At 40.2% G+C, this 16,230-nt stretch overlaps 1 protein-coding gene across 2 annotated transcripts in view; it reads left to right on the top strand.

Annotated features, from left to right (window-relative positions):
- Vav3 (vav guanine nucleotide exchange factor 3) overlaps positions 1-16,230 on the top strand; it is a 356,190-nt gene that overhangs the window by 79,014 nt on the left and 260,946 nt on the right. For both annotated transcript variants that reach the window (XM_070007867.1, XM_070007868.1), the window contains exon 2: positions 6,454-6,570. In XM_070007867.1, coding sequence (XP_069863968.1) covers positions 6,454-6,570 — 117 coding nt within the window. The remainder of the gene's footprint in view (positions 1-6,453; positions 6,571-16,230) is intronic.

Below are 16,230 nucleotides of genomic sequence, written 5' to 3'. Positions count from 1 at the left end.
AATCCTTTAACTCCACAGTGATTTATGCAGCATTCATTCATTCATTCATTCATTCAGGTTTAGGCCAAGCCTTTTGGCAGGCTAGGTCATCCTCACCACCCTTCTCCAGTTCTTTTCTCATTGCTCCTCATCAGGGTTGTGGTGATCAGAACGATCCCTCCTCCTTACGCACACACCCTTAGTCCAGCTGTTTCCTTTCTATCCCTGGACTCCAACCCCCACCCTGGTCAACTTCCACTCACCCTTTAGAGCTATATCAGTTATTCTAAAAATCTGCCCCTGGACCTGCAGGACTCCTGGGGAACTTTTGAAGGAGCATGTAACAGTTACTCTCATTACACACCTCCTTGTGCTCTACCCAACTATGTAGGCAAGGAGGGAGAAGCTGGGTCATGTTCTTTTTCGTTTCTGTGTGATTGGGAGTTGAACTCAGGGCCTCAGGCTTGCTAGACAGGTACTCTACCATTTGAGTCCTGCCCTAAGCATGACTTATTTTTCAGGGATGGTCTGCGTTTTTTGCCAAGAGCTGGTCTCAGATAGGACCCTCCTTCCCAGTGCCTCTGGCTTCTCTGGGATGACAGAATGTATATCATCAGGTCCAGCTTTTTGAGTGAGATAGGAGCCTTGCTAACTTTTTTCCTCAAACTGACTTCAAACCATGAGTTCCACCTACTGGATAGTTTTGGAGGATTAGGCATGCATGAGACAATACACTCTGCCCATATTTGCTTTTTTTCACTTTTATTGTGCTGGTACTGGCGCTCCAACTCAGGCCCTCCGCCCCCCTCCCCCCCACTTAGCTTTGTTGCTTAAGGTTGGTACTCTACCACTTGAACCACACCTGTTTCCAGCTGTTTAGCAGTTAATTGGAGATAAGAGTCTCACAGATTTTCCTGTTTCAGATGGGCTTTGAATTGTGATCCTCAGATCTCAGTCTCTTGAGAATTAGAAGCTTGATTCACCAACACCCAGCCCTTTTGCTTTTTATACTGAATTCTTGATACTTTCATTAAGCTACAATTGTTCAACAAACGAATGAATCAGACCTAGTTAGGGGTCTGTTTTATGACATTTCATGATGCCAAATACACAATAGGTACCTCATTAATATCTTTTAAGTAAATGAGTAATTATCAACACTATTTGTAACCTTATTGGATCTTTATCTTGCATGTGTACACACAATAATCTGAAAATCCTAAATTATTTTATTCAAATCCCTAAAAATTTTAAATCCTGAGAAATCCTAAGGTTATCTCTTATTATTAGGTTTCAGGATTTTAGCCAAGCTGTGTAGTTTTTGTTTAAGAGTAAGACATAATTGAACAATGATGAGATGGGCTTACCCTGGTATCTTGTGAACCGTTTCTCAGAACAAAGTGTTTTTGTTTTAAACTGCTTCAGATTATACAAAGGACTATCACATTCCTGAAATAATGTTATAGGAGACACTAAATATCTCTTAGCCATCAAATCTCCTATTTATCATCTTTAGTGACCTCAAGCATCCTTTTTTTCTGAACTTAAGGAGATAAAAAGTTGCTTATTAGGCATTCCACAAAGAGAAGTATGGACTTTTCTGAAAGATCCCATTAGGCCAGTCCAGTTTATATTAGCTGTTGCTATGGCAACTGATAGCCGGCTTAAGCAAAAGGTAGATGCATTGTTTCATTTAATTGTCATTGGCTCCTGTCGACAAGCAGTAGCCTGGTGCTCAGGCTTTGGTTCCTAAATTATTTACTATTAGCAAATGAAACAGATCTGCCTGGCGAAATGGCTGAGTTCAGAATTGGAGCAGGACAAACAGGGCTTGGGAACAACTTGACATAAGCAAGAACACAAGGAGGAATGGAGTTGGACAAAAGAACTAGTTTAAGGGCAAATGCTGGACAGTATGAAGATCAGAAGGAATAATGATGCAGTTGATTATTACAAACTAAAAAAAAGGGAGAAACTATAGAGGGGAAGCCCTATTTATTCAAACAAAAGAATATGAAAATAATGACAGAATTAGAAAGAAATCTTTGTTTTATAGTCCCAAATGGAGTAAAGCAAGGATGATCAATAGATGCTACACCCATTGTGGAAAATGATTTGGGAATAGGACAGCCACATAGTAATGAGTTTTTATCCTCTGAGTATTTATGGACACAAAGGGACACTTATGCCTTTACAATGGGAGGGGGTGTAAATAGGAACCATGTTAGTCAAGAGATTGAGCTTATAATTAGATAGGCAATGGGACAGACAGTCTAACACTTTTTGTCTTCTGATGGGGTAGAATGTGTAGTTCGCAGTATGGAGTATTTTTGCTGACAGTTTCTTTCTGCTGAATCTAGACTTCACTTTGAAGGCAATACAAAGGATAGAAGACCATATTTAATGATTCTATGAGAAGTCATCAGACTCAGGCAGAATGTAGGACATTTATAAAACAATCAGCCGTTTTGTCAAAGAGTCGATGCGGGCATAAAGTAAAAGCAGGATTTTCAGATCAGAAGCTATTGCAGAGGTAAAAAAAATGCAATGAAATAACTTGATTAGAGCCTAAGTTAGGTAAAAAATGTAAAAAATTATGGGACAGGCAATTCTGAAGAGTTAATGCAGGATGGAGTCTAGGTATCTGAAGTTGCTGTTTTCTTACATGTAATACTGGTACTGCTGGTCTGTAGGGAAATGTCCTTGTTTTTAGGAGATGCATATTGAACTATTGAAGTGCAGTGCTTCAAACTTAACTTTCAAATAGCTCAGCCAAATACATTTTAAAAATATGGGGAAAAATTCCAGATGGCTCAAGCCTGTAATCTTACCTACTCAGCAGGCTGAGATCTGAGGATCATAGTTGAAAGCCAGCCTAGTCAGGAAAGTCCTTGAGACCCTTAAGTCCAATTAACTAGAAAAAAAAAAGCTAGAAATGGAGCTGTAGCTGAAATGGTACCTCAGCCTTGAGTGAGAAAAGCTAAGGGGTACTGTCCAGGCCCTGAGTTCAAACCCATGGTGCATCAGCCTTGAGTGAGAAAGCTAAGGGGTACTGCCCAGGCCCTGAGTTCAAACCCCAGAACTGCCTCCCTCTCAGAAAAGAGATGGGTATGTAGCCCAGTGGTAACTTAGAGCCCTGGTTTCAATCTCCAGTGCTGTAAACACACACACACACACACACACACACACACACACACACACACACACACACGAATAAACAAAAAGAAAGGGGATGTGTGCACAAGCATTATAATGTTATTAGAAATGTGTGAATAGGAAAGAGTGCTCTTTTATATTGTTCTTTCATCTTTTAGATTGATTTTTTTTTAACAAAGGAAGGTAATTACAGAACAGAAGAGTTGCAGTGGTAGGCCAGCTGAGCTGGCCCACAGGCTCAGCTGTGTTTGGAGTTTCCATAATGACTTGGGGCAGGCCTCCTCCATCCCTCAACTGGGCTCCTGCTTGTGCATATGGCTGAACACTGGGGGAACGTCTAGGGAAGTGTGTGCCTAGTGCTATTAGCTGAATTCTGGAGCACTGTTAAAAATCCCCTGATAGATCTAATAGAGAAGCTTGAAACAGAGCCCGGTTTTCGTGTGCTGTAGTACATTGCACTTATCCTGTCTGTAACATGCCCTTTCCGAAGGTGTTGACTAAAAAGATATACTTAATGGGAGAAATCAAGTTTGGGGATTGCCAGCAAACCAGTAACTTTTTCAAATGCAAGTCAGTATTAGTTGATTATTTTTAAAGTAGAATTGAACTGGTTAAGGGCAATTAAGCTTAACATTGATTCCAGAAATGAGGGGAAAGCCCGTTTTTAATCCTTCTTGCCTGTGTCTTCAATGACTGTTATATCCTGTTTTTACTTTCAGTAACACTATTTGCTTTTTAATTTTCCCCCCCGTATTAGAGATTAAAGGACTTTGTAGAAGCCCAATGAAGTTTTCTCTGCACATGGGGAAAATTGGGGTTTGCTAAGAAATCTTCAGAGGGTGGTGTTTGACATTATGCCTTTGTTCCTTGGTGAGTTATGAGTTGGGCACTTAATTATGTAAAAGAAATATTGCAAGTGAATAGTTGCATAATCCCCCCGAGAGTAATTATTGCCTGTCTTGGCAGAATGCAAAGCTTTTAATCTGTAAATAAGCAATTCTGTGTGGGGAAGAGTAACATGCAGAGGGATTCTGTGTTGTAAAGGTCTTTTATGAATTTTTTAAAGCAAAAACAGGAACTGTGCATGCTGATTGGCTGCAGCCTTTCTGTTTCAAAAGGCTTAGGATCGGATCTTCCCTGATGGTTTAGCCCCTCCTGAAATATTTAAGCCTCTCAGAGTGGTTCCTATGAAGGATAAGACTCTTGTCTAAATTAAGCCCACAACACTTAAATCTGAATGCCTTAAATATAGTGGAAATCAGATGTGCTTTCCATAAATCAAATGACAGAGACAAAACAAAATATTGACAATGCTTTTAAATTAAAAACAAACAGGTACTATTGGCTCAAGCTTGTTCAGAAGGCTGAGATCTGAGGATCATAGGAAAGTCAGTGACTCTTAGCTCCTACTAACCACCAAAAAGCTGGAAGTGGCGGTAAGGGTCAAGTGGTAGAGTGCTAGCCTTGAGTAAAAAAGCTAGACAGCACCCAGTCCCAGTCCCAGAGTTCAGTCTCAGCACAAAAATAAACTAACAAATAAATGAAAGCAAAGATGCTAATATGTTGGTTACTTACTGGAAATTATGTTTTCAAAAATATGTTTAGAGATTATTTTGGTGTGATTGACATGTACTAAACCACTGTATATGAAGTTTTGACATATGTGTGTACACACACACACACACACACACACACACACACACACACACACACACACACACACACGGGGCTGGGAAGGTGGCTCAGTGGTAGAGTGCTTGCCTTGCATGCATGAGGCCCTGGCTTCGATTCTTCAGCACCACATAAGCAGAAAAATCTGGAAGTGGTGCTGTGGCTCAAGTGGTAGGGCACTAGCCTTGAGCTGAAGAGCTGAGGGACAGCACCCAGGCCCAGAGTTCAGGCCCCTCACCCCATCAGCACCAAAAAAAAAAAGATATATGTGTGTATATATCTATATGTGTGTGTGTGTGTGTGTGTGTGTGTGTGTGTGTGAGTGTGTATGTATAATGTTCTCTTTAAAAATGTGCATGGTAGGTAATATTTTGAAAACAATTTATTTTCAGGATGTGTGTGTGTGTGTGTGTGTGTGTGTGTGTGTGTGTGTGTGTGTGTGTGTGTGTGTGTGTGTGTGTATGTGTATCTAAATCTTAGATGCTAAAAATGAATCCTGATTTTTTTTTTTTGCCAGTCCTGGGGTTTTGAACTCTGGGCATAGGCCCTGTCCCTGAGCTTTTGTGCACAAGGCTAGTGCTTGAACCACAGCTTCACTTCTGGCTTTCTGTGGTTAGTAGGAGTCTTTCTGCTTGTGCTGGTTTTTAAACCTTGGATCTCATACTCCTGAATAGCTAGGATTATAGGCATGAGCCATAGCACCTGGCCTAACTTTCGGTTTTTAAGTTGTCAGTAACATCTGTGTCAACTCCCCCCTCCCTCCACCCTCCCTCCCTACAACGCATTGAGTTAGTGTGGAGGAGTTGACCATGCACCTCCCTAAGGTTGCCCTCTGTCCTTGAACACCTGATTCTCCTCCCTTTGCTTTACCCACGGACCTCATTTGGGCCACTGTTCCTTCCTCTTTTGTGACTAACTTTCCAGTCTAACTTTCCAATAGTAAGAGATGGAAACATCTCTTACTATCTCAGTAGCTTTCTACATGGTTTACCCATCAAGCCTGTCAGTCTGTGTACATCATAGCAGTTCCCAAATACCCCTTTACAACCTTAGATCATGTCCTTCCTGTGACCCAAACCTCCAGTGACTTCTCATATCAGTCAGAGTCAGAGCCATACATAAGACCCTTCATCAGCTGACTCTACTTCCTTCCTAACTGACCTCCTTCCTGTCTGCCCTTACCTCACTCTGGCTTTTTTAGACCCTGTCTCAGGGCCAGAGTACCTGTCCTACAACCTACTTGTCCTATTCCCTTCACACCTCCAAATCCCAGCTGCATTCTCTGTCCTGTTGTCCCTGAGACCATCTCTAATCATGCTGGTTAATCCGCTCCCTCTGCCCCAACCCTCCCCATTCCTCCTTCTGGAACTATAGAACAGTGTCAGTACGAATGCTTGCTTTTCGTGTGTGCTGCTACATTTGTTCTAGACTGTTGTTTTAGCATGCATGTGTCCTGAGGGTCACTGTGCCTGTTAGTCACTGTAGTGTCACTAGTGCTGAGAGCATGGGAGTTCAATCAGTGCTGTTGACTAAGTGACCTGAAAGCAATCTGGACTGGGATTAGTGCTTCCTTCCTCCTCATTTTACACAAGGAGGATGGTAGTTGCTGGTAGTCGCATATACTAATAGCTCTTTTTCATTCCTCAGTTTCTCTGTTTGAAGAACATCCGGACATTTCTTACATCCTGTTGTGAGACATTTGGAATGAAGAAAAGTGAACTCTTTGAAGCATTTGACCTGTTTGATGTTCGTGACTTTGGGAAGGTAATAGCATGTTTTATTTTCATTTTAAATTGTTTTATATTTCAATTTTTTAAATGTTTTGCAGTATTGGAGATAGAACCCAGGACGTGGCCTATGCCTGCGTCCTCAACCCTTGATATAGATATGAGATCCTTGTCAGAGAAGTAACTTCCTGTATCTTGGATTTCAGTAGCTATTGGTTAGACTTTAGTCATGTTTTTCAAGTAGAAGTAGTTTTAATATTTAGTGTTACTATGAGTTTAATAAATATATGATAGGCAAAAGAAATCATCCTTTCTAAGGTTACTTTTTTATTATAAAGAGATTGGCCATAAAGTTAAACCCCCTACAAAAATAGCTTTGTATAAGCCAAGCAACTGAGGTAACATTACTTAATTCCTACTCAGGTGATTTTATTATCGAATATGAAGACATAGAAAAAAGTCAGAGCTCAGTGGCCTACCATGCTCAAGGGCCTGATTCATTCCTCAACACTGTAAAATACATACATGCATTCATATATGCATGCATACATAAAATGTTGAGAAATTTCCCCCTTTGTCTTTATTTTTTAACTCAGGTGGTAGTATCTTGTCAAAAGTCTGAGAGTAACACTTTATTATTGATAAGACCTAATATTTTAGTTACAAAATAAAAGGCAAATTATGGATTAGTTTGCTTGGCAATGAAAGTATACCAAGTTAGGTCAAAACAGCCAGATCCCATGGCTTAACCCTAATCTTAGCTGTTCAAGAGGCTGAGATTTGAAGATCAAGATTCGTAACCGTGCTAGTCAGAAAACTCTATGAGACTTATCTCCAATTAGCCACCAAAAAAACCCAACCAAACAAACCTGGAACTGGAGGTATGGTTGAAGTCGTAGAATTCCAGTATTGATCATGAAAACTAAAAGACTGCACCCAGGTCCTGAGTTCAAGTTCCAGGACTAGCACACACAAAACCCCAGACAAAGTCAGACCAAAGCATTAGAGATTTGATACTGAAATCTCACAAATTTGGGGAAGCTGTTCTCTGTGGGAGACTTAGGCCTGGGTTTTTTTTATCTCTATGGTTTTGCTCTAGATTCATTTTGTGATATTTTAGGTATCACTCACCTTCTCTGTAGCAGCATGGCTTCTAAGATTTCTTCTTACCTCCAGCAAGCTGTAGTTCAACTGTCTTGTGATCCCAAATGAAATGGTGGAGAATGATGGTTGGTACAAGGAACTTAAATCCAGGCTCTTAGCAAGGGAATGGAAGCACATTTACTTATGGCCCTGAAATACAGCCGTAAAGATAAAGGGAAATCAAGTAGAAACCCAGATGAGTTGGACACTGATCTAAGGTGTTAGCCCTGAGAAACGTGAGACAGGGCTTTGTGTTTATTCTTCTTTATTCTTTTCCTAGGCCTTAAAAAATCTTTGATTTTCACATTCTTCTTTGGGGAAATGAAAAATTAAAATGATTTAGGGAAATGAAAAAGGAAGAACTTTTTAAAGCTTATTGAGGACCAATTCATTTTTCAGTTAAATGCACAAGAAATAGTGGTGTTACGGGTAGAGAAATTATAGAAATAACCAAAAATGTATGATTCCATTCTGGTGGAATAATCTGGCCTGTTAGCTTCATTCAGTAACAGAAACTTTTTATGAAAGCTGAGATTCTAAAAATTGAACGTGAAAGTATGAGCTGCATACGTTTTAGGGATATATTTATTTCTGGGCATTTACAGTATTTTGGCAGAGATAAATCCAACAGAATTAAACTCAAGACTGTGGTTTATAATGTGAACTTGCACTTGCTATTTGAGAATCACCCACTGGTTTGCTTCTGCCAAAATTGGTCCATCTGTTACCTCGGAACTGTTGTTGAGCTAAAGAAAAGAAGTAAAAGTTAAGCAATTTGTGGTGCTACTCCAGATTTTTTGTACAACTACTATTAACTATACAATCAGAAATCTACTTTTCAGGATTCCAATAGGTCAGGCTTGTCTACTTGCCCCAATATGCTAAGAAAGAGAGGAGTGATGATCCAGGGTGGAGAAAGGAGATTTGTTCTGTGGCATGAGGACATCACAGGAAGAACTATAATAAGCATTCAGCCCATCTTTGGAGTATAGACATGAGCTTTAGGTTTGACAGAGGAAGAATTGGGGCAGGGAAGTATACAGAGTTATAAAACATTCCTAGCTATAAGTGTGGTATGGTGTGATGGTCAGAGATGGTCACAGGTGTGACTAGTTGATTACTATCTCATGATTGGTCACGTGGGGTTTGGTCATGATGAGAAAGTCATGGCAGTTCAAGGGATAGTGCTGTCTCTTGTTGTCTTTATCCAGAAGACCTGTCATTTCTAGATTTGAAGGTAGCTGCAGGATGACAAATGTAGAATGATGGCAGGGGTATAAGGCTTTTTATTTATGCTGCTTCCAGTTAAATTGTGGGCCCAAGAGAGGAGACAATGAGTTTTAGCAAGAGCAGTCTCTAAGTAACTCTTACATAACTACTCCAAGTAAAACTATTAGTACCACCAATAATTAATGAACACTGGCAAGGTGTAGATATCTTTTCAGTCTTTGTATTACTTTTTAAATCCTAATAACAACCATATGAAGTTGATGCTATTGACATCCATATAGCAATGAGAAAACCTATACTCCAAATTACCTAGTGAGGGGTTGGAGCAAATGATGTGAACTCAGAACTTACTGATTCTCCACTGTTGTACCATAGTGCAGGCATTTACAGAGCCCAAATAATGTACAGCATAATCTGAGGTGCTTTATCTGTATTAGCCAATTATATTTCCTACTATGTGAGTGGTATTAGCCCCATTTTATAGATTTTACTTTGGGAGTGATGAAACTGGAGTGGTTTTTGCAAATGTTCATAGAATTGGAGCAGGTTTTGTTTCCCTCCATTCTTTAGTATTTAATAAAAACTTTGGTCCATTTAAGATGAACACCATCTATGCTCATGTGCCTTATGCAAATAGAGTTTTGAATTAATGAATATTAAGCAACTTTTTGTCTAGGAATATAGTGATTATAACAGTATGGTGTATTATTACAGCATTTTGAGGTTTTTCAGAGTGCTTCATTTTACTGACCTTTGTTGATCTTTCATAATACCCTTGTAAACCACATTTTTTATTCAGTACAACCATCCTTTCTGTGGTCTTGAATCCCTTCCCTCCTAGTCAGGTAGTTTTAGTGGGTTGATCAGTTGGGATCTCCCATTGCTTTGCAATGGTAATGGCCCCGGGATGTGTGAATTGCTTACTTGACACTAATGTGATATGCTGAGACATTGTCGAGGGTGTGGGGGATGAGGGGTGATTTTGCGCCCTCTGGTTTGGAAGTGGAAATGGAGCTATAGCTCTCTTAGTGCCACATTTAGTTTCAAAATGGCACCAGTTCAAGTCGTGCTGAAAGTTGAGTGAATGTCTGTGGATTTTCCCATGAGCTAGTGCAGTCCTCTTTTTTTCTTCTTTGAGTGAGTTTGTTTTGTAGTCAAGAGTGAGATAAATCTAAGAGGTTCCTCATGTTTTCTTAGTTCAATAATTTGAGGTATGGGGAGATGCTGTAGTTTTTAATCTAAGTTCTATGCAATGTGGAGACCATTTGTTAGTCAGTCTTTGATCATATAATGATGAAGAGATATGAGACATTGTCCTAGAGTCTGTTTTGTAGCATGTAAATAGTGAATGGCTTTATGTTAAATATTTTCTTTTTTCTTCCCATAGACCGAAAGAATTTCATAGGTGTTCAGGTTTAAAAGACTTTGAGCCATTGTGCAATTTTTCCAAGTCTGTTTCTGTTTTATAGAGATGAAGAAAATAAGTATGAGTGTCTGTAGAGTGAAAACCTGCAGCCGTGTCTGATTTGTGGGCTATACAGATGGTTTGAAAATGACTGAGTAAAAAAGAATGAAAGAGCCTCCTAACTCTTTCACCTGCAGATGAATAAGGATTAGAGATATTCATTGATGTAAACAGCATAGTCAAGGAAAAGCCTTACAGTTTGTCACTGGACCCTTCTGATCCTTAGTTTCTTTGTCCATATGTGAGAATAACAATTTTTCTAAGATCAGAGGAGTTCAGGTACATTCAGCATCGTAAGGCTGTGGTGTGCTATTCTTACTGTGGAAGATTGTTGTGGAAACAGAGCTCATTTCTGTTAAAATGAGCTTATTACTCATTCAGATCTCATCTCGAACTAGTAGTTAGGGAAGACGCAGCTCATTCAGAGTTCTGGATGTGGGTAAGTGTAAGAGGTAAGATCAGAGAACATTCCACTGGTACTTCCTTCAAACTTGCTTTGATTGTCAATCAGATTATTAAGACACAAGACACATATGGCTATATTTATTCTTTTTTTCCTCTGCATAGAGATTACAGGTGGGAAATCTGCAGTGCAATTTTCAATGAAGCTCTTTGATGCCATTAAGCTCATCAAGTGTTCTCTCTCTCTCTCTCTCTCTCTCTCTCTCTCTCTCTCTCTCTCTCTCTCTCTCTCTCTCTCTCTCTCTCTATATATATATATATATATATATATATATATATATCTCCCCCATCCCTCTCCTTCTCCTTCTCCCTCTCCCTCTCCCTCTTGGTCTTTGCTTAGACTACTTTTAATTGGCTTTGTGTATTGTAAAGGTGATGAACAGAAAGGTTACAGTTACAAATGTCAGGCATTAAGTACATTTCTTTAACAGTCTCCCCTTCTCTCGTTTTCTCCCCTTCACAGCCCAACATGTACATTATCCCTAAGCTTGTGTATCTAAGGATGCAAGGACCACTGCCTGCCTGGCCCATGCTCTCCTGCCCAGCAGACCTCCAGCAGTTTTGTACCTATGTGAATAGCTAATATCCACATCACTATTCCTCGTGTTCACTCATCATGGGTGTTGCCATTTCCATGATCCATGATACCTGAGCACTTATCATGGTTTATTTTCCGGAAACTCTTTGGGTAGCTTTCCCAGTCATAAGAGATGTTTTCCAGCAAGGTACCAATGGCTCATATCTGTCATCCTGGCCACTCAGGAGGCTAAGATCTGAAGATCACAGTTCAGAGTCCTTAAGCCTTTAAAAAGAAATGCTTTCTACCTAAGATCTTGGAGATTTTTCTGTGTACAAGTGCTCTAGGGCTCTCACCTAGATGGATGCATACTGACCACCAAGGAGATGTAGTTATTAACCAGGATGACTAGCTTGGAATAGAAATTTTAAAAAGTTACCATAAATATGTGGATTCCTACCCTTAAAAGAAATTTTACATTTCCCTTTGAAATATTTTCTTCCGTATATTATTAGACCTCTTCAAGGTTTTGCAGTCTATAGAAGGTTTTGCAGTCTGCAGGGCATGAGCCAGTGTTGTGGTGGAACTAGTTGATTGTTTTCCAGAGTAATGCTGTTGAAGACTGATCCTTCCTGGTTCCTGGGACAGCTCTAGTTCTCTGATGCTGTGTGTGTCCTTGTACTGTCAGCCCTGCTCATGGTATCCAAACTAGTTTCCCTCCATCCTCATCTGCTTTGATTCCTAATGAGGCCACATTTCCCTGCTTTGCAGTGAATTCTGCTCAGGAGCTCCTTGTAGCCTTCCCTCCAGAAAGCCTGGAGCGCCTCTTCCTTAGTCATATGCTACAGCATGATCTGTAGTCTCTTTCCTTCTAGAAGATCCTAGACTTTGCCTGCCAATCAACCAGTAGCCCCAGAAAAGGAGAAAAGGCCTTCTTTAATTCAGTCCTCCCATCAATCCCTCAGTAATGCCTCTATGTGTTTACATAAGGAAGGAAGAGCTCTGGAGGGGAGTGATTTCTCCCTGGACAAAGAAGCTTTGTTCCTGTCATTCTTTGTGTCTATTTAAGCAGAGGAGGAAACAGCACCCTACCCTTCCCTAGTGTGTGTCTGCTTGTTTGTCAACACAGATCTTCTATCCTGAGCTCTGTTCCTCTCCTTGGCTTTTAGAGAGTTGACCTTCTCTGACCTTTTGCATTTATCTCACTCACTTAGAGTAAGTTAGTGCTTTCACATGTTTTCTCATTCTTTCTATGTGTTATATCTTCTCAACCAAGGCTTCTGAGCTTTGTGGGGTACAGGTACCCACATACCTCACATCTTACTCTGTACCTGAGCTATGAAAGGTCCTATTTTACGTCTTTATGATAGTTAAGAAAACTAGTTACTCAAATCTTTAATGCACTTGAAAACCTCTGGAACAGCCTTTCCTAAATAATGTCCCAAGGGAACCCATTGTCCTGGGAAATGATAATAGGAAGCTTGAGGGATATATATATATATATATATATATATATATATATATATATATATATATGTGTGTGTGTGTGTGTGTGTGTGTGTGTGTGTATACGTATATATGTATATATATATCATACATACATACATATATATTTATATATACATACATATATATATATATTTATATTCAAATACTTTGGGCAAATACTGTTACCCTGTCTGTGAGATATAACATAACATTACTTGAGTTTTTCAGATAGATGTGACACTTTTGCTTGGCCTGGCCTGAAACTCTGCTTCTCCATTCTCTGCCTCTTGAGTAGCTGGGATTATAAGCATAAGCTACTACAGACTCCCAATCTTTTTCTTTCCTGTTCAAGTTTATTTCTATTTGGGTAAAACTTGCTCATCTTGCCAGGGGTAGCAAATGCTCTTTTAAAAAATCCCACTGTTTTTGCTTTTGCCTTACAAAGGCTGTTATTCCTAAGATTACTGAAATAGTCTCTTATTTTCTTGCCTTGCAGTGTGAATCACTCCAAATGACTCTTCAGACTGATCCCTGAAAACTGTACATTTGATAAATTTTTACTCAGATTTATTTAAAGGCTGAGAGTGGTTCTCTGTTGCTTATAAGAAAATCCCAACTATTTTAGAAGCTACACAAATGCCTGTATAAACATGCCCCTGCTTGCTTTTTTAAAAAGACAAATGCATGCCTAAACCAAAAAAAACAAAACAAAACAAAATAGGTCCAAGTTAGCCTTCAGCTTTTTGGATCCTCCTGCCTTAACTCTCTCAATGGCTGGGATTATGTGTATTACTAAACCTGGTTCATATTTTCCTTTGTAACTGTATTTCTCACTTTCCTATCCCCACAGAGTCCAATGCCACAATTCCAACAAATTATTGCAGTCATCACACACACACACACACACACACACACACACACACACACACACACACACACACACACACACACACACACACACACACACACACACACACACACACACACACACACACACACACACACACACACACACACACACACACACTTGCTTGGAATGCCCCTTCCTCTCTTAGTCTCACTGAGTCCCTTATGTTTAGTGATTTAAGATCTCCTTCCCCCTCTTCTTCTCTCCTCCTCCCCCTGTCTCACACATACCCACAAATACACATATATTACACCTTCCAATCTCTGTGTCCGGTGTTTCCTCCATCTTTTCCCCTCCCCCCTCTTCCTGAGCCTACATGTTTTATCTTAAAAATGGTACTCCTGGCAACTCATCTTCATAGAACTGCAGTGAAGAGCATGAAATGGAGATTGTGGGTAAAGCAGTCAGTGAACATAGCGCAGAGGGTCAGGGCTTAGTTGGTGGTAATTTATGGGCAGAGCTGTTCCTCCCACCCCATCTATGAATTTCCTTTCTGTGGCTTGAGTTACTTATGATCAAACATGGTTTCAAAATTTTACATAGAGCCAGGTACATTGATTTATGCCTGTAAACCTATCTACTTTGGAGGCCGAGATCTGAGGATCCAAGTTCAGAGCTAGTCTGGGTAGGAAAGTCCATGAGATTTTTATCTCCAATTAATCCCCCCCCCCCAAAAAAAAGTTGGAAATAGAGCTGTGGCTCAAATGGTAGAGTACTAGCCTTGAATATAAAAGCTCAGGGACAGCACCCAGACTCTGAGTTTAAGCCTCAGTCCTAGGAAAAATAAATAAATATTTTTTAACATGAAAAATTCCAGAGTTCATTGAGTCACAATTAGTTTTATGCTTGTTTATGTTCATTTTGTTTGACACAAGGTCTTTTATAGCCCAGGCTGGTCTTGAACTCACTGTATAACACTGGCTTGTATGAAAACTCACGATCTTCCTGTTTCTACCTCCTAAGTGCTGTGATGACAGGTCTCTGCTTCCATGCACAGCAGAACTAATTCATAAGCTTTAAGTTGCACCCTGATTTGAGTAGTGTGATGAATTTTCATGCAGTGTACTCTGGCCCAGGACCTGACTCTTTTTGTCCAATGAAACCAGAATGTATATACAACTTGCTGTTCATTTCACAGACAGAAGATTCACTCTTGCAGTCAATTTTCGTAACCTCGGTGTGCAAGTGTTTTCCTTCTTTTCCTTTTGCTGGTCCTGGGCTTGAACTTGGCCTACATACTTCCCTAAGGTTCTTTTGCTCAAGGCTAGTGCTCTACCACTTGAGTTACAGCACCATTTCTGGCCTTTTCTGTGTAGCTTATTGGAGATAAGAGTTTCACAAACTCTCAGGCCTGGTCTGGCTTCCAACTACAATTCTCAGATCTCAGCCTCCTGAGTAACTAGGATTACAGGCATGAGCTACTGGTGCCAGGCTGTGTTTTCCTTATGTTGATAATGTTTAGTTTTTCACTTAAAGAATAACTTTATGGTTTTGGGGGGAGCACATCCAAGTTGCCAGCATCATTACTCTTGAGCTTTGGTGTTCTTATAAAATAAAATGAGAGCTTCTCGGACATAGGCATCGTAGTTCTGTGACAGTCAATCTGTTAACCAAGATGGTGACTAAATGAATGGGACTGCTAGCACAAGTCCTATGTAGAAATATACTCTGTAGGGCTGGGAAGGTGGCTCAATGGTAGAGCGTTTGCCTTGCATGCCTGAGGCCCTGGGTTCAATTCCTCAGCACCACATAAGCAAAAAGAAAAAAGCTGGAAGTGGCGCTGTGGCTCAAGTGGTAGAGCGCTAGCCTTGAGCTGAAGAGCTGAGGGACAGCGCCCAGGCCCAGAGTTCAGGCCCCACAACTGGATCCCCCCCCAAAAAAGAAATATACTGTGGATTACAGGTGTTTTATAACCCACGGTGGATTGATTAGTATGGCTGAGAGTTTATTGTGCCGTTTCGACTGGCTAACTACTTGAAAATTATGAGCTGTGTATTTTTGGAATGTTACATTTAATAATTTTTGGCAGTGGTTGCTCCTGGGTAACTGAAGCAAAGACACCTCAGACAAAGAGGATTATTGTCATGTTCCTCAAACACCTATCCATACTAAAGAAAAGCCATATAAGGTGCTCTACCTATCTCTATTGATCTCTTTCACTCTCTTTCTCCTTCTCTTGAACTCATGGCTTGGACATTATTCTTTAGCTTTTTTTACTCAAAGCAGGCACTCTATCACTTGAGCTACACCTTCATTTCCAGATTTTTGCTGGTTAATTGGAGATGAGTCTCATGGACATTTCTTCCCCAGTTGGCTTTAAACTGCAATCCTGAGTAGCTAGGATTACAAGCATGAGCCACTGGTGCCTGGCATAAACAATGGTCTCTTAAAGCAGCATGACGAATGTTCTTGACAGTAGAAACAAAAAGAAATCAATACTAGCCTCCTTGTTGCACTGCACATTGTGAGAGTTATATCTACTGGG

This window comes from Dipodomys merriami, unplaced genomic scaffold, assembly GCF_024711535.1.
Source record: "Dipodomys merriami isolate MVZ:Mamm:240054 unplaced genomic scaffold, mDipMer1.0.p SCAF_7, whole genome shotgun sequence".
In the NCBI taxonomy this organism is placed as follows: domain Eukaryota; kingdom Metazoa; phylum Chordata; class Mammalia; order Rodentia; family Heteromyidae; genus Dipodomys; species Dipodomys merriami.
The sequence above is the reverse complement of the archived record's forward strand: the minus strand, read 5'-3'. Positions and strand labels throughout refer to the sequence as shown.